Below are 18,422 nucleotides of genomic sequence, written 5' to 3' on the forward strand. Positions count from 1 at the left end.
TCACTACCTACCCATGTAAAAGTCCCTCTCCAGTTTTCTTATCAGTCTCTTCAGGTGCTGGAGGCCGCACTAAGGTCTCCTGGAGCTCCTGTTCTCCAGCTGAACAGCCCAGCTCTCTCACCTGTCCCAGCAGAGCTGTTCCAGCCTCGGATCATTGCTGGGGCTGCTCTGGCCCCTCTCCAGCAGCTCCGTGTGTGTCCTGTGCTGAGGACCCAGAGCTGGACCAGCACTGCAGGGGGGTCTCAGCAGAGCGGGGCAGAGGGGCAGGATCCCCCAAACCTGCTGCCCATGCTGCTGGTGACACAGCTCAGGATACGATTGGCTTCTGGGTTACAAGTGCGTGTTGACGGATCATGTCCCATCTTGCACCCCAAGTCCTCTTCTGGGGGCTGCTCCCCACCCCTGCATCCCCAGCCTGGACTGATACCAGGGGTTGCCCCAGCCCACGCACAGGACCTTGCACTTGGCCTTGTTGGACATCCTGAGGTTCGCATGGTTGCACCTCTCCATCATGTCCAGGTCCCTCTGGATCTGGATGGATCCCTTCCCTCGGGAGTGTCACCTGCACCTCTCAGCTTGGTGTCACCTGCAAACTTGCTGAGGGTGCACTCAGTCCCACTGTCTGTGTCATTGATGAAGACGTTAAACAGTACTGGTCCCAGTATGGACCCCTGAGGGACCCCACTTGTCACTGGTGTCCATCCAGACATTGTGCCATTGACCACGACCCTCTGAGTGAGACCATCAGCCAATTCCTCATCCACCGAATGGTTCACCCATCAAATCCATACCTCTCCAATTTACAGTGAAGGATTTTGTGGGCGACTGTGCCAAAAGCTTTTCAGAAGCCCAGACAGATGCCATCTGTCACTCTTCCTTTGTCCCCTGGCACCCAGACCTGCCCACTGCCTCCTGTTCTCCAGCTGAACCCCCAGGTCCCTCAGCTCCATCACATTGTGCTCCAGCCCCTCACCAGCTCCGTTCCCTTCTCTCCACTCGCTCCAGCACCTCAAGGCCTTTCTTGGCGTGAGAGGCCCAGAATTGCCCCAGGATTGGCGGTTTGACCTCCCCAGGTCCCAGCACAGAGACGGTCACTTCCTTGGTCCCACTGGCCACACTGATGCTGATGCTCATGTTCCATCTGGTCCCAGTAGGATGCACTCAGTGCAGGATTACACTGGGAGCTGCTCTCCATTCCCAGTTTGCTCCCGGCTGCGTTTACCAGGGCAGGTAGCGGGCTGTGTCGGTGCAATACGACACGAAAGCCTCGGTGTGCCCTGACTGTCCCCTCCTCTGCCGCAGTGCCCCACGTTCAAGCGGGAGGCGGATGCCACCGAAGTCCCCGAGCCGTTTGCAGCCGAAGCCAAGTTCTTCACGGAGTCGCGGCTGCTGCAGAGGACGTGCAGATCATCCTGGAGAGCTGCCACAACCAGAACATCCTGGGCACCATCCTGCACCCGGCAAGTGGGGCATGGGCTGGGAGGGGGTCCCAGCGGGCTGTCACACTCTTGGTCATCTCTTGGTGGAGATGCTGAAGGTGGCTGCAAGGTCCAGGTGCCTCTGGTGGGGTCTGAGGGCAACTGGGAGTCGTGGGCTCTTTACTGGTAGATGTGGGAGCCCACGGTCCATCTGGGCAGCCCATGGGTATCGCTGGAGTGGTGTCTGGTAGCCCTGGGGACACCAGTCGCTGTAGCCAGGCCTTGCAGGGGTTTTGGGGAGCTGAGACATCCAAGGGGCTGGGCAGGGCAGGTGAGGTCCCGCGTTGCAGCAGGGGGTGCAGGGCTCGTGTCGATGCTGCGTCCTGAGCGTGTCCCTTCCCGGCAGAACGGGAACATCACCGAGCTCCTGCTGAAGGAGGGCTTCGCCCGCTGCGTGGACTGGTCCATCGCCGTCTACACCCGCGGCGCCGACAAGCTGCGCGCGGCCGAAAGGTGGGTCGGACACCGGGAGCTGTGGGGCTGGGCTGGGCATGGGGTGCTGGGCTGACTCCAGCCCCCCATCCCCGCTTGGGTGCCCCCGGTGCTCTCTGCATGGGAGGAGGATGTGGTCTGTCCTTGAGAGGCTGTGCCAGCCCCACCGCCTCTGCCAGCGCTTTGCTGGATGATTTATCGCATGTCACATCGGTCCCTGTGGGGACACCGGCCCGGGCGTCACGCCTGTGTGTCCCCCCTTGCCAGGTTCGCCAAAGAGCGCAAGCTGAGGATCTGGAGGGACTACGTGGCCCCCACGGCAAACCTGGATCAGAAGGACAAGCAGTTTGTAGCGAAGGTGAGTGGCGGGCAGGGGATGGCACAGATAGGGGAGGAGACAGAGGGCTGGGCACCCGGCTGCCCTTGCTGGTCCGTACACGCATTTGGAGAAACCCTGGAGGGGTTTGACATCCTGTCCTGGGCTGTATCACCAGCCCCATGGGCAGCAGATTTGGGGGATCCTGCCCCTCTGCCCCGCTCTGCTGAGACCCCCCTGCAGTGCTGGTCCAGCTCTGGGTCCTCAGCACAGACACACACGGAGCTGCTGGAGAGGGGCCAGAGCAGCCCCAGCAGTGTCCGTGTCCCTGTCACACAGTTCCGTGCCTCCCCCTGTGCTGGCACGGCTCAGGGAGCAGGACGAGGCACAAGGGAGGATACAGCAGCCCCGTGTCACAGCACATGAACGCTGCAGGCTGGGGAAGAGCAGCTGGGAAGTGCCTGTTGGAAAAGGCCCTGGGGGTGTTGGTGCCAGCGGCTGAACATGAGGCAGCGTGTGCCCAGGTGGCCAAGAGGCCACCAGCACCCTGACTGGGACCAGCACTGGTGTGGCCAGCAGGCCCAGGGCAGCGACCGTCCCTGTGCTGGGACCTGGGGAGCCCAAACCGCCAATCCTGGGGCAGTTCTGGGCCCCTCATGCCAAGAAAGGGCTTGAGGTGCTGGAGCGAGTGGAGAGAAGGGAACGGAGCTGGTGAGGGGCTGGAGCACAATGTGATGGAGCGGCTGAGGGACCTGGGGGGTTCAGCTGGAGAACAGGAGCTGAGGGGAGACCTTCTGAGCTCTGACCTGCCTGAAAGGAGCTTGGAGCCAGGGGGGTCGGGCTCTGCTCCCAGGAACAAGCGCCAGGAGCAGAGGAAACGGCCTCAAGTTGCGCCAGGGGAGGTTGAGGTTGGATGTGGGAACAATTTCTTCCCCAAAGGGCTGTGGGGCATTGAACAGGCTGCCCAGGGCAGTGCTGGAGTCACCAGCCCTGGAGGGCTGGACAGACGGACATGAGGTTCTCAGGACACGGGGCAGGGACAGGGTGGGTTATGGTTGGACTCCATGAGCTTGAGGGGCTTTTCCAACCAACGTGGTTCAGTGATTCTCTGTGAGGATGTGTCCCAGGGGCCCATTCCTGTGGAGGAGCGTCTCACTGGGGCAGGGCTGGCTGCGGTGATGTGCAGTGGGTGCAGGGGACTGGGGGCACCGGGCACAGCTCAGGGGGGGACCCCCCACTAGGTGGTGCTGCCAGCTCGCCTGGCGCTGCAGCGGAGGGCTCGGGTTCTGCTGGCTTCCTGGGAAATGTGCAGCAGCCGGATTTCTTGGAAAGTCAGATTAACCCCTACGCTTCCCCTCACCCCCGTGTCAGATCCTGCCCTGGTGTATCCGTCCTGCTGCTTCAGCCCTGCTTTGGAGGAAGGGGCTGCTCCTTCCATCCCTGCTCCATCCCTGCTCCATCCCTGCTCCATCTCTGCTCCATCCCTTGCTCCATCCCTTGCTCCATCCCTTGCTCCATCCCTGCTCCATCCTGCTCCTTCCCTGCTCCTTCCCTGCTCCTTCCCTGCTCCTTCCCTGCTCCATCCCTGCTCCTTCCCTGCTCCATCCCTGCTCCTTCGCTCCTTGCCTTGGGCCACCAGCTGCAGTAGCAGCCTCAGGGCTTGGGGACAATCAGGTGGTGTGTCCCTGGGGTCTGGGCGGCAGCTCCTGTCCTGTGGGGTGAGGCTGAGGAGGTGCTGCTGGTGCTTTAATTCTGAGACGTCGCTCCCGCCCTTCTGTGCAACCAGCCCCTTGTCAGCTCAGGCTTGGGCGATGGCAGCGGCCGTCCCCGAAAATGTCCCACCAATGTCCCCATAAACATCGCTGAGTGGTGAAGCATTTGCTGGGCTTTTCCTCTTGGTGTGACCCGAATACCAAACCTGGTGGTTTCCGAGGGGTGCCCATCACTGTGGGGGAAGGACCACATGTGCTCCCTCCCCAAGACACTGCAATGAGAAATACCCCCTGGCAAACATCCTCGTGGGGATGGTGACGGCTGTGCCAAGACGCTGGCGTGTGGGAACCGCTGGCAGGAGCTGCCGGCGCGGGGGCCGTCAGTTGGGCTGCGCTCAGCGGTTGCCGGGGGGGCGGTGGGATGCTCCACCGTTGTGGCAGGTGCTCTGCCATTGTGGTGGGGTGCTCTACCATCACCCTGGCGCTCAGCGCTTTGGCAAAGAGCCGCTGTGCCGCTGCAACCAGCAGTCACTCCTCCCGAGCCAGGAGCAAAGGGACCCACTTTCATAGACGCTTTTTCACTACACTTTATTCATGATAACCAAGGAGCATCACAAAATATACCCCCCTAACTTAATCCCTGTATTGTGCCATTAGCACGAAGTCCCCATTAGTCTCTTTTAATTCCAGCTTGAATATCAATCACTGTAGCAGTTTCACCTGTGTTGAAGTTCTTATTAATGAGTATACTCGCTTCTAAATATTCTCTTTAAATTGGCTTCTAAATATTCTCTTCAAATTGCTAAAAGCAATTCTATTACCCTGCGAAACAGAGGCTCTAAAATTTCATACTAGTGGGCATGTGAGCGTTGAACGTAAATTTGTGGGGGATGTTATTAAAACACAGACAAAAGCTGCTATTTGAGATCAGGCATCACCCTTCTATAATAGCAGCTGTGTGTCAGCACTGTTAGTGGTTGGACTCGATCTTGAAGGTCTTTTCCAATCAAAATGGTTTTACGGTTCTATGGGTTTGGGCTCAGCGGCATCTCCAGCGCGGTTTGGCTGCCCCAGCTCTGCGCTGGGTGTCCTGCTCACAGAATTCTTCAGCTTTTGGTTAAAAGCTGCTCTTTCCGCAGGGCCGTGCGAATCAGCACTTATGGAGCCGGCAGCCGAAACCCCCCGGGTGCCGCCGCTTTGGCCGCGTCAACTTCGGTTCTTTTTCCCCGTCCCGGGAATTGGAAGTGACAGGGAAAATCAGGACAAATGCCCATGCGCCTCCGAGTGCCGGTGCTGAACCCAGAGCCGGGGACACGCCTGGTGCCCCCCAGGGACCCCGTGAGCCCTGCGTGTCCCCCGGCACCCTGCGTGGGGTCCCAGCGCCCAGTGGCTCCGGCGCTGCGGCCGCCTCCGCGCTCGGCACGACGCCGAGGTGCCGGTTTGCGGTGGCAGAGCTGACGTAGGAGCTGCTTGGGGGGAGGAGGAGGAGGAGGAAGATCCCAACCTGTCTTTGCACCGGCGAGCGGCCGTGGCAAATGGACTCCGGCTAATTTAGGATCCGGTTGGCGCGGTGGTCAGCTGCCGCTGCTCCGAGGGGTTGGGGGAGAAATTAAGGCTTGGCCTCGATTGTGGGTTTGATGCCTGTGAGCGGCGAGAAGAAAGGAGCAGAATGGAAGCGCAAAGAGGCTGGAGGCGCTTTCCTGAATTCCCTGCGTCAGCTCGTCTTGGAGCAGCGGGAATTTGGGCCGGCGCCGCTCGGAGCTGCGCACGCGGCGCTGAGAGCCGTCCCCTGCCAAAAGCTGTTTGTCATGTGGTTGTGTATGTGGGCTCGGGGGCCACAGGGAAGGATCAGCCCCCGGACTCGGGGGGATGTCGGGGGGCAGAGCAGCACTGGGTGCGCTGGGTCCCTGGGCAGCCCCCCGGCCGCATCCAGGCTCGCTGGGGGCTGAGCGCCGCTCGGGCAGGAGGAGGCGCTGGGGATGAGCTGTGCCGCTGGCTTTTTTATTTTCTTATATATATATATATATATCTTTTCTCTCCCCTTTGCGAAACGTGTGGAGCCAAACCATCTCAGATCTCGGTGGGATCTGCCAGCGCCAGCTCTGGAGCTGTTCTCTGGCTGAGCTGAGCGCTGGGTCTTGCCAAAACCCCTCCTAAAACAGTTTTCCTGCTTGAGGGGGGGCAGCACCAGCCCCTCTCTGAGCTGAGCTCCAGTTCTCTGGGTTCCCCAAATGCCACCGTCCCTGTCCCACCAGCTCAGGGTGCAGGAGGTCCACTCTTGGCTTTGGGGACACTCCCTGTGCCTGCGCCCCCTCCCAGGACAGCTAACGAGCTGCCCTCGTTAGCGCGGCGCAGGCGGGAGCAGGGAGCCGGGGGAGCTGCAGGGCACGGTGGCACCTGGGAATTGTCCCCAGGGTCCCCTGCAAACACCGAGGGGAGCAGCGGGGGCAAAACTGGTGGCGGGGACAAGGACATGGGGTGAGCAAAGCCCTGGGGTGAGAAGCGGGAAGGTTTCTGTGGCCGCGGGGCCGGAGCACACGGGCTCTGCAGGGAGAGCTGCGGAGATTGCAAAAAGGAAACAAAAATCCTCTCAATCCCTTTATCTAAGTGCCTTTCTGAGGCAGGTGAGGCCACAATAAATATTGGATAAAGGAAGAGGCAGCCCCAGCGAGCCGAGGAATTGTCAGCAAGAAAAATGGCCCGGCCGTGCAGGCTGCGCTGAGGAGGTGGCTCTGCTGCCACTGTCACCCTGTCACCGCGTCCCCCTCCTGCCCGCGGGGTCCCTGGGGACGGAGGCTGAAAAATGTAATGAAATAGAACAATGGCAAGTGTAGAGTCTTGAATCTGGGCAGGAACAACCCAGGTTCAGTGTAAGTTGGGGAGTGACCTATTAGAGAGCAGCGTAGGGGAAAGGGACCTGGGGGTCCTGGGGACAGCAGGGTGACCATGAGCCAGCACTGGGCCCTTGTGGCCAGGAAGCCAATGGGACCTGGGTGGGTTAGAAGGGGGTTGGTCAGTAGGTCAGAGAGGTTCTCCTGCCCCTCTGCTCTGCCCTGGGGAGACCACACCTGGAATCTTGTGTCCAGTTGTGGCCCCTCAGTGCCAGCAGGACAGGGAACTGCTGCAGAGAGTCCAGCGCAGCCACCAAGATGCTGCAGGGAGTGGAGCATCTCCCGTGTGAGGAAAGGCTGAGGGAGCTGGGGCTCTGGAGCTGGACAAGAGGACACTGAGGGGGGACTCATTGCTGGGGATCAAGATGGAAAGGGGCAGTGTCAGGAGGATGGAGCCAGGCTCTGCTGGTGACAACCAGGGACAGGACAAGGGGCAATGGGTGCAAACTGGAACACCGGAGGTTCCACTGGAAGAGGAGAAGCAACTTGTTGGGGTGAGGGTGTCAGAGCCTGGCCCAGGCTGCCCAGGGGGTTGTGGAGTCTCCTTCTGTGCAGACATTCCAACGCACCTGGACACCTTCCTGTGTAACCTCAGCTGGGTGTTCCTGCTCCATGGGGGGATTGCACTGGATGAGCTTTCCAGGGCCCTTCAACCCCTGACACTCTGGGATTCTGTGATTCTGTGCGGGACGCTGCTGCCAAACCGGGCTGGGGGCCTGGGGTCAACCCCGCTCCTGCCGGGGATGTGCAGCCACAGGGGCCCCGTGTCCCTGCTGACACCCATCGCGGCTGGGCGATGGTCCCTGCGAGTTAATTGCTGCTGGGAAGGGGATGTTCGGGGCTGGGGGAGCTGATGAGTCCCCGATGTCCATCCCAGGCTCTGGCGCAGAACCGGGGCTGTGCTGGGGGACAAACAAGCTGCGGTGGCAGCTCCACCGTGGGCTTGTGGAGCTGGTGTGACGGATGTCTGCAGGTTCACCCCAGAGCTGCCCTGCAGCTCCCTCGGCTGCGGGATCTGCTTCATAACCTCTTGTTTTGCTAAGAGGAGAGGGCCGGACGCCACCGCGCTGCCGGGGTCCTGTGCTCACCCCTCCAGCCCTGAGCACGCCCTGAAGCAGCAGATTCACTGATTCCATTTGGCACGGACGCTGCTCTGGGCTCAGCTCTGCCCGTGAAAAATCCCAGATCTGGGTCTGGGGACAATCCGGGTCTGGGGACAGGGACGTCCCTGGGGGGTTTGCCAGGCCGAGAACAGCCCGGGTGATCCTCAGTGTCTGCTTGAATTTTGATGCCTTGAATTTTGATTCCCCTTTGGCTAAGCACGTTTTGAGGGACTGATGCGCTTGCTGAGGCAAAAAGCACTGCAAGGGGGCAGATCTGTGTCCCCTCCCTCCGCACCGCCCAGCTCTGCCCCCGCTGGGCTGCTGGTGTGAGCGGGGGCACTGGGTTGTGCTGGGAGCAGGAGTGCCCAGGTGCCTTGCTGCTTGGTCCGGGCTGGAGAGCGGTGTTTAATGAAAGCTGGGGGGATGAAAGCCCCACGCCTCACCCAGCCGTTCCCCCCCGCTTTTGCCACCGGTTTGGATGGTTAATTTACTCGTTGAGTGTATGGAGAACCAGCAGCTGGGACGGGCTGTTGTGCAATGGAAGAGTTTGTGCTGTGGGCTGTGCCCGCTGCCTCCTTCACGTGCCCTCGTCCATCGTCCCCTATCGATGCCCACGGTCCCATCCCCTCCCTGGTTTTGTTTATGGGGTGAAACCCTGGGGGGCTGAGCCCTGGTGCAGAATGGTGGTCGCTGATGTGCTGGTGCGCCATGGCATTGCCAGCTGGGGATCTCAGAATCATCAAATCGTTTCAGTTGGAAAAGACCCTCAGGAGCATCAAGTCCAACCATAACCCACCCTGTCCCTGCCCCATGTCCTGAGAACCTCATGTCCGTCTGTCCAGCCCTCCAGGGCTGGTGACTCCAGCACTGCCCTGGGCAGCCTGTTCCAATGCCCCACAGCCCTTTGGGGAAGAAATTGTTCCCACATCCAACCTCAACCTCCCCTGGCGCAACTTGAGGCCGTTTCCTCTGCTCCTGGCGCTTGTTCCTGGGGAGCAGAGCCCGACCCCCCTGGCTCCAAGCTCCTTTCAGGCAGTTCAGAGATCAGAAGGTCTCCCCTCAGCTCCTGTTCTCCAGCTGAACCCCCAGCTCCCTCAGCCGCTCCATCACATTGTGCTCCAGCCCCTCACCAGCTCTGTTCCCTTCTCTCCACTCGCTCCAGCACCTCAAGGTCTCTCCTCTTGTGAGCTCCTTGGGCTTGGAGAGCAGAACCACGGATGTTCCAGCAGGTTGTATTGGCTCCAGTGGGGAACAGACTGCCCAAGGGGGTTGTGGAGTCTCCTTCTGTGCAGACATTCCAACCCGCCTGGACACCTTCCTGTGTAACCTCCTCTGGATGTTCCTGCTCCATGGGGGGATTGCACTGGATGAGCTTTCCGGCTCCCTTCCAAGCCCTGACATTGTGTGTGACCCCGCCACCCAGGGCTCGCGCTGCCGCAGCCCCGGTGCTCAGCTCGGCCTCTCTCCCTCCCCAGGTGATGCAGGTGCTGAACGCCGACGCCATCGTGGTGAAGCTGAACTCGGGGGACCACAAAACCATTCACCTCTCCAGCATCCGACCCCCGCGGCTGGAAGGGGACAGCATGCAGGTGACCGTGGGGACACACGGCGGGGAGGTGGCTGCGTGGTGAGGTGGGGGGGTTGTGCTCCGCGGCCCCGCGGTGCAGTGTCTCTGCAGAGCAGCCATCGCCGGCATCCCTGACCATCCCTGGATGGCACCCCCTCCCTGTGAGGCTCCATTTCAATCTGCCATGACCCCCCTGCTCAACACCCCCCTTTCCATGCTGGGGAGCCCCGTCTCACAGGGTGCAGGAGCCCTTGGGCGGGTTTGAACATGCACTCTGATGGCTGCAGCGAGACCGGTGCCTCCTCGGCCCTGCCTCAGTTTCCCTTTTGTATCATGGGCACCATTGCGGTTCTCAGCGCCGGGGGGCTGGGAGAGCCCCGTTTGCAGGACGTGGGGCGAGTCATGGATGGGCAGCAGGGTCCGGCTGCTCCGCACCCTCGGGTGCTTTGCCTTTGGTGCTTTGCTGTTCCTGTGCTCTGCCCATTGCCGGGGGCAGAACCAGGCGGCTGCGGGGCTGCTGGAGACGGTGCAAAATGTGCAAAACCCTCTGGTCTTTATTTTCCTATGTATGAGGTGCTGGGCTGAGCATCTCTCCCCTCCGTGCAGGGCTGGCTGGGGTGGGGGAGCGGTTCCCTCCTTCCCGTGTCTGGGAGGAGCGGGACCCTCCATCGTCTGCCTCGCAGGGCTGCTGGGCTCTGACTCGTACGACCCGCAGCCTCAGGATCTGAGGGGAATTTGCAGACGCTGAAGCCGTTGGCAAACGCCGCATTGTTCCCGCACAGTTCGGGCTCCGTTGACCTCGTCACGGCATCTCACAAGTGGCGATGCTCTGCACCTCGAGCCCCGCGCTCGGTGACATGAAAGTGCCCCAAATAAGCTCTGCCACGTGGCTGACGGTCACACGCCGCATCCCCTTCACCCCCGCAAAGCCCCGTGGCCTTGCCGGCAGCCGGGACGCCGATTTGCTCCCCGTGCCCTTCTTTTGGCGCGGAGTCGGCGGCAGCAGGGACATGGGAGCCCGGCACCGCACGGCCTCGCCGGGCGCCAGCCCATCCAAACCCGTCCGAGAGCTCCCTGGGGCAGGGATTTCTCTGCTGCCTGCTTTTTGCTTTCTTTCCATTTTGTCCTCCCTCCTGACGGTTGATGCACTCGAGAGCTGCCGGGGCCCCGCCGCGCACCCGCGTGGTTCTGAGCAAACCCTCATCCAGCCCCGCTCGAGATGGCGGGCGGAGGAGGGCTTCCCAAACGCAGCCAACCTTCCCCCGGGATTATGTAAAACGTGCCTTTTGCAGGGCCGTTTTTCCCCGCACGGCACGGCACGCCGAGCGCTGGCTCGGCTGCGGCTCCCGGGCCGTTGGTGTGCGCAGGGCAGAGCCCGGCTCGCTGCGGGAACGGTGCTTTGGCAATTCCTCCCTCCCGGGATGCCGCCTTGTTTTGCACACGCTGAATTATGAATAACTCCCCAGATGAGCCTGTTCCTCCCGCTGTTTCTCTGCACTCCAGGGAGGGCGAAGAGCGGCTGCGAAGCGGCCACCGGTGCCGGTGGGGGCGTCCTGCCCCGGCCTGCCCCACCGGCACCGTGCGGCGCTGCCAGGAGGAGCGCGGTTTCTTGGCGGTCTCCAAGGAGACTGCGGAAAGGCGGCTGCCCCCCGCCGCGCTGCCGCCTCCCCGGCAAAATCCTTGGCAGCCGCGGCCCCGGCGCGCGGGCGGTCGCCTTTCCCTTGCGTGCCGGGAGCTGCCGGGCTCGCCGCCGGCACCGCCGCCGCGCACGGTGCTGCCGGGGGGTGCCCCGAATGTGGGCTGGTCCCCATTGAGTCTGGGGTCCGGCTGCAGGTGTCCCCGCACCCCGACATCGCCAGATCGCAGCCGAGGCGCTGGTTGGTGTCCGGCTTCTTGTGTGTGGAGTGCGCTCGGTGTTTGGAATTGTCTGCAGGTTTGGGTCACATCCAGGGTTTGCAGGCGCTGGGTGCCGCTGCCAGACCCTCTGGTGACGTGGAGTTACCCGTTCCCGTGAGTGCGGCCTGGCCAGCGCCACCCCGGGACATCCAGCACCGCTGCGGAGCAAAAGCTGCTTCCATCTGCCTCCTCTGCTTCCATCTGCCTCCTCTGCTTCCATCTTCCTCCTCTCCTTCCATCTTCCTCCTCTCCTTCCAGCTGCCTCCTCTGCTTTCAGCTTCCTCCTTTAATCTTCTTCCTCTCCTTCCATCTTCTTCTTCTCCTTCCATCTTCCTCTCCTTCCCTCTTCCTCCTCTCCTTCCCTCCTCCTCCTCTCTTTCCATCTTCCTCTTCTTCTGTCTTTTCTTTCATCTTCCTCCTCTCCTTCCATCACCTTCCTCTTCTCCTTCCATCACCTTCCTCTTCTCCTTCCATCACCTTCCTCTTCTCTTTCCATCACCTTCCATCGTCTTCCTCCTCTCCTTCCATCGTCTTCCTCCTCTCCTTCCATCACCTTCCTCCTCTCCTTCCATCACCTTCCTCCTGTCCTTCATCTTCCCGCACTGCACGGGAGCGAGTTTGGCCACTGCAGCTTGTGCCTCACTTCAGCCCCATTTTTCTTTCTGGGTTTTACCCACTTTAGACCCTTCTGTATTTTTATCCCTTGCTCTGCTTATGCGGTTGCTTCATTACCTGGAAATGCAATTAATGAAATGTTGGCCCCCCTCCCCTTCCGAATCGTTGACCAATTGACCAAAAAAGCCCCAACCAAAGCAACCAGGCGCCTTGTCAGCTGGATGCCCCGCTCCCCCATCCCTCGGTGCTTTGCTCTTTGTAGGGGGATGATTTCGGGACTGGACCCGGCCGCGCCATAGTAGGTATCACGTAGATATTGCGGCTCCGCCGGGGAGATCCATCTCCACCCCGCCGAGCGCAAATTGGTCCCAAGGCACCTGACAGAGCCGATGGGGAATGGCAAACGGAAAATTCAGCGTCGTAAAGCTCTGCAGCTTTTCATCTCCCGCCTTCATCACCTGGCGCGAAATGAATGCGGAGAGCAGGAGCGGAGAGCGTTTCATCTCTCCAGCGCGCGTCTCTGTCGAGGAACGTAACGTGTTCAGATGAGGACGCGTCTCCTGCTGCTGCCCGCGTGCCGGGTCTGCGGTGCCGTGGCGGTGCCGTGGGGGATGTTGGAGCTGATAGGAAAGATGGGAACAGACTCTTGAGCAGGGCCTGTTGCGACAGGACAAGGGGTGTTGGTTTAAGCTAAAGGAGGGGAGATTTCGGTTCAATATAGTTGTTGGCCCTGAGGGTGGTGAGAGCCTGGCCCAGGTTCCCAAAGAGGTGGTGGCTGAACCATCCCTGAGACATCCCAGGCCAGGCTGGACGGGGTCTGAGCACCCTGAGCTGGTGCAGATGTCCCTGCCCATGGCAGGGGGACTGGGGGGCTGGGAAGGGCCATTCAACCCAAACCATCAGTGCTTCTGTGAAACTGCCTGGTCCATCTCTGCCCAGGCGGGCACCAGGGCTGGTTTCTGCCGCATTTAAACCTGCAGCTTTGAAATACAAGCTCGTTTTGCAGCAGGACCTAATTTCACAGCTGTGCTCCACATCTGGGGCTCCAGATATTTGGGTGCTCCAATCTTTGGGGAGAGCGAGGTCCCTGTAAGCACCCTGGCTGGTACCAGCACTGGTGTGGCCAGCAGGCCCAGGGCAGTGACCGTCCCTGTGCTGGGACCTGGGGAGGCCAAACCGCCAACCCTGGGGCAGTTCTGGGCCCCTCACGCCAAGAAAGGCCTTGAGGTGCTGGAGCGAGTGGAGAGAAGGGAACGGAGCTGGTGAGGGGCTGGAGCACAATGTGATGGAGCGGCTGAGGGACCTGGGGGGTTCAGCTGGAGAACAGGAGCTGAGGGGAGACCTTCTGATCTCTGAACTGCCTGAAAGGAGCTTGGAGCCAGGGGGGTCGGGCTCTGCTCCCCAGGAACAAGCGCCAGGAGCAGAGGAAACGGCCTCAAGTTGCCCAGGGGAGGTTGAGGTTGGATGTGGGAACAATTTCTTCCCCAAAGGGCTGTGGGGCATTGGAACAGGCTGCCCAGGGCAGTGCTAGAGTCACCAGCCCTGGAGGGCTGGACAGACGGACATGAGGTTCTCAGGACATGGGGCAGGGACAGGGTGCGTTATGGTTGGACTCCATGATCTTAACGATCATTTCCCACCAAAACAGTTCTCTGATTTTAAGTTTCAGCTTCACTTTTTTAATCAGAAATTCACTCCCTCGGACAGCTAAATTACAGAATCTCGTTAGCGGCTCTGTGCTCTTGCAAGCTATATTTGCCTAATTGATGCGACGGCAGTACAAATCTGCTCCAATCCTCCAATTTATCTAAATTGATATCTTAATTGGTCATACTCCCGGAGTGGGGGAATCGAACACACGGCCCCTGATTCCGAGGGAAAAGCCAGCCATCCTGCTGCTGCTGCTGCTGCTGCTGCGCTGGCATTTGGGGAAGTCTGGAAGAAGGGCAGGGGGGCTGGGGTGGGGCTGGGGGATGCGATCGCTGCTGGGGGGCTCATGGTTTTGGGTGGGAGGGAGGAGGTGGGAAGGGGATTTGGAGCAGAGACGTCCCGGCTCATTTCCCGGCTGTGCCAGGACTCGATGGTCCCTCCTTTCTCCTGCCTGCGCGGCGGAGATAAGGATGACGTGGGGGGGGATTTCTTCAAGGATCATCTGGATGACACTGGGGCACCTTCTAGCTGTGTCTTTTGAGGACACAAAGCCAAGCATATCTGGGTTTTATGGTTTATTTTGGCCGCTGGCTCTCATCTCTGCACCCTCTCCATGATGGGGTGCTGGGGGGGCTCTTGACCACCTTTGGGTGCCTCCAGCCCGCTCTGGCGGGGTGCAGGGTGGTGGGCGTCCGGCGGAGCAGGACCCCGGTGCTGTGCTCGCTGTGGCTGCCGGGGTGATGGCAATGCCGGCATGTGCCGGCAGCGCGGTTGGCACGGTGGCAGCCGATGGCACCGCAGCGGCAGAGCGAGCGGAGCAGGCGGCGGCGCAAGCAGCGAGGGGTGAAAAGCTGGAGACGCAGAGGAGCTGGAAATGGCTTCGGAAAAGGAAAAAAAACCTAAAAACCAGATGGATTTGGGCTCGGTTTTTATTTTCTCCCCTTCTCGGCTGGGTTTGTGCGCGGGTTCCTTGGCTTCCCGACGTGTTTTGGAAGGGAGGAGCTGCCGGCTGGTGTCGAGCAGAGGAGGATGAGCGGCCCCCGCGCCTCCAGAGAGAGGAGCTGCCACGGCACGGTCCCTGCGCCCGCTGGTGGGGACACACGTGGGGACCGGCCTGGGGAGGACGAGGTGCAGCAGGGTTGTCCCATGGGTGGCCTCAGCATCTCTGCTCAGCAGGGATGCAGGGTGCTGGTGATGCCGCTCCCCTCTGCTCTCCTGCTGGGCAAAACACATGTGGTCTGTCCATCCATCTGTCCATCCAGCCAGGCACGGCGTGTCCTGTCACAGAGTTCAATGATGCCAGAAGGTTGGTGTCCCTCTCACAGTGTTCACTGATGACCGCTGGCTCCCAGAGATGCCGGTGTTTGAGTCCTGACAAGGGTTTTCCTCTGCCTTCAATCTTGTGTCCAATGTGACTTGAAGAGTTGTACCCTGGTGACCTTCGTCACCCCCTCACCATCATGCAGTGATGCTGGTGAAGGCAGCGATGGGGGATGAAGGCAGCGATGGGTGGTGAAGGCAGCGATGGGTGGTGAAGGCAGCGATGGGTGGTGAAGGCAGCGATGGGGGATGAAGGCAGCTGTGGTGATGAAGGCAGCGATGGGTGGTGAAGGCAGCGATGGGTGATGAAGGCAGCGATGGGGGATGAAGGCAGCGATGGGGGATGAAGGCAGCGATGGGGATGAAGGCAGCGATAGGGGATGAAGGCAGCGATAGGGGATGAAGGCAGCGATAGGGGATGAAGGCAGCTGTGGTGATGAAGGCAGCTGTGGTGATGAAGGCAGCTGTGGTGGTGAAGGCAGCGATGGGTGATGAAGGCAGTGATGGGGATGAAGGCAGCGGTGGGTGATGAAGGCAGTGATGGGGATGAAGGCAGCGGTGGGGATGAAGGCAGTGATGGGGATGAAGGCAGCAGTGGGGGATGAAGGCAGCGGTGGGGAATGAAGGCAGCGATGGGGATGAAGGCAGCGATGGGGATGAAGGCAGCGATGGGGATGAAGGCAGCGGTGGTGGTGAAGGCAGCGATGGTGATGAAGGCAGAGCATTATCCAGGTGATGGACCGTGGCCACGTCAGCGCCGCAGCTCCTGCTGCGCGTCCTCCTGCCCGCAGGCTCCACCACGCTCCGGCAAGTTGTAGAAGGAGCCGTATTTTCTCCAAACCCCATCAACCGTTGGTACTTTCAGCTCTGTTCCTGCCCCTTGCTGATTGCCAGGAGGCTGAACTGGAAGCGCTTTGTAAAAACAACCTGCCCGGTTTGCTGTCCCCCGTGCGGCACCGCCGGAACAGGAGCTGCCGGGGCTTGGGAAGGGCAGGGATGGCCCTGGGGCCAAGGGAGCCCACACCCCCTGAGCTGCTGCTTTTGGTGCAGTTTGAGCTGCATTTATAACCCTGCTGGGGAAACGAGCTGTTGCGGCAGAACCCCTCACACCTGCTCTTCGCCACCGCAGCTGCTCTAGCCCTGGAAATGAGGTTTGTTTCCTCCAGCGCTGTGACACTGTGGGGTCCCCATGGCGCGTGGGTCTCGCTGGCAGAGCCTGTGGTGCCTTGTCCTGCTTGGCCCCGCTCGGTGGGAGCCGCTGGCAGCCGGTGCCGGCTCAGCGAGAGCTGCTCCGCAGATGGTGTGCAGGTGTCTGCTTGATGCCAGCCGCGTTTTGGAGAGAGAAGGCGGCTGCGCTCGGCTTGGCAGAAGTTTGAACGGGAGCTGTGAGCGCCCATCAGTTCCTCCCGTCGCTGCAGAGGCTCCTCTGGCCCCCTCGGCTCCGGGGAGCGCGGGCGCCGCCGCGGGTGCTGCCGGGACCGGCGATGCTGCGGCGCGGCACAGCGGCCCCCCCATTGCCAGGGCGGCTGGGAGGTGACACGTTGGCCGTGGAGCGAAGTGCTCGGTTTGCTTTGCAAAGTGCCTCGGAGCTGTTTGGGTGATGGCACAGATCGCGGTGGTTATGGTGCTGTTGCATCCTCTGCAATGCGCAGCAGCGAGCCGGTGGGCCGGGGTCTCTGCAACCCCCCTGTGCTGCCAAAACCCTCCAACGTGGCTCGGGGTCCCCCTGGGCTGCTCCGGTGCTTGTCCCACAGGGTTATTTTGTGCCTTGCTCCTCTGTGCCTCCGTCCTGGCTGGATCGATGGGCTGAGGCCAATTGTCTGAGGGTCACCAAGGCCAAGTGCCGGGTCCTGCACTTGGGTCACAACAACCCCATGGACGCTGCAGCTGGGGAAGAGCGGCTGGAAAAGGCCCTGGGGGTGTTGGTGCCAGCGGCTGAACATGAGCCAGCGTGTGCCCAGGTGGCCAAGAGGCCACCAGCATCCTGGCTGGTGCCAGCACTGGTGTGGCCAGCAGGCCCAGGGCAGCGACCGTCCCTGTGCTGGGACCTGGGGAGCCCAAACCGCCAATGCTGGGGCAGTTCTGGGCCCCTCACGCCAAGAAAGGGCTTGAGGTGCTGGAGCGAGTGGAGAGAAGGGAACGGAGCTGGGGAAGGAGGTTGAGGTTGGATGTGGGAACAGTTTCTTCCCCAAAGGGCTGTGGGGCATTGGAACAGGCTGCCCAGGGCAGTGCTGGAGTCACCATCACTAGAGGGCTGGACAGACGGACATGAGGTTCTCAGGACATGGGGCAGTGCTGGGGTGGATTATGGTTGGACTCCATGACCTTGAGGATCTTTTCCAACCAAAATGACTCTACGATTCCATGGTTCTCCAGGGGTTTCCATCCCTTCCCGAGGAGGATTACTCGTTTCACACCTGTCTACTGGCTTCCCCCATTGCTTTGGGCTGGTTTTGGTGCCTTCACCCTTCTAGGAACAGGTGGCTCGAGGCAACCAGGCCTGTAGGAGCCTTGGGGATCCCGCAGCTCAGCCAGGCTCCCCCAGGACATCATCATCGTCATCATCCCCCGTTGGCACCATGAGGATGGTCCCTGTCTGCAGCAGCCCAAACCCTGCGCCGGAGTTGGATTCAAGTCCCCGCAGCCGCGATGGCCCCCGCATGGCAAGACAGATCCACGCGGAGAGACTCTCCTTTCCCCATCTGTTGAGCATGGTTTGTACCGCGAAAAGCGCACTGCACTCAACGAGCATCAAAGATTAATGAGAAACAAACTCATGAACTCATCAGTGTCTCATCTCCGCTAAATTACCACTACGAGGATCATCGTCGCTCGATCCGTGTATTGTGTAACAGAAGCGATTGCCGGCGTGGATGGCGGAGCCGCGCGGCATAAAGCGCCGAGCGCTGGGGCGTGTGGCCTTAATGTATTCTAAATATTGGCAGAGGAGCGGTGCATCCGAGGAGAGGGGAGCAGAACGCGGGGCCACTGGAGTTCCCTGATCAATATTTAATAGGGACTGCGATAGCTGCCGGGGAGAAGACATATGAAGTCAGCATGTTCTCGCAACCTGTTTTCTGCCCTCCGGGCAGCGTGCTTTTTTGAGTGGAAAAATGATTCGCTTGCACATCCCTCCACTGTGCCTCGCTCCCTTCCCCCTGCGTCTCTCCGTGGTGGGAAAGCGGTAGTTTGGCGTTGGATCCGGCGCCGCAGATTGCCAAGATGCTGCTCCTGGCAGCGCACGGTGCTGTGTTTTGGGCTGGGGGCCGTTGAGGGGCTTTGGGCTGATCCAGAGCTCTGGGAAAACAGCACTTGTTTTACCACAGGTGGGTTTTCCTCCCCACCTGCCCAAAGCAAATAGGAACAGGCGGCGGCACAGCCGGAGCCTCGTGGCACAGCCGGAGCCTGGCGGCACAGCCGGAGCCTGGCGGCACAGCCGGAG

General features: G+C 60.8%; 1 protein-coding gene across 1 annotated transcript in view; it reads left to right on the forward strand.

Annotated features, from left to right (window-relative positions):
- SND1 (staphylococcal nuclease and tudor domain containing 1) overlaps window positions 1–18,422 on the forward strand; it is a 131,748-nt gene that overhangs the window by 13,428 nt on the left and 99,898 nt on the right. The window contains 5 exon segments of the mRNA XM_080363608.1: window positions 1,303–1,393; window positions 1,396–1,460; window positions 1,825–1,931; window positions 2,178–2,268; window positions 9,408–9,521. Of these exon segments, the coding sequence (XP_080219734.1) occupies window positions 1,303–1,393; window positions 1,396–1,460; window positions 1,825–1,931; window positions 2,178–2,268; window positions 9,408–9,521 (468 nt within the window).

The sequence above is a fragment of the Nesoenas mayeri genome, assembly GCF_963082525.1.
Source record: "Nesoenas mayeri genome assembly, chromosome: 1".
Lineage (NCBI taxonomy): Eukaryota > Metazoa > Chordata > Aves > Columbiformes > Columbidae > Nesoenas > Nesoenas mayeri.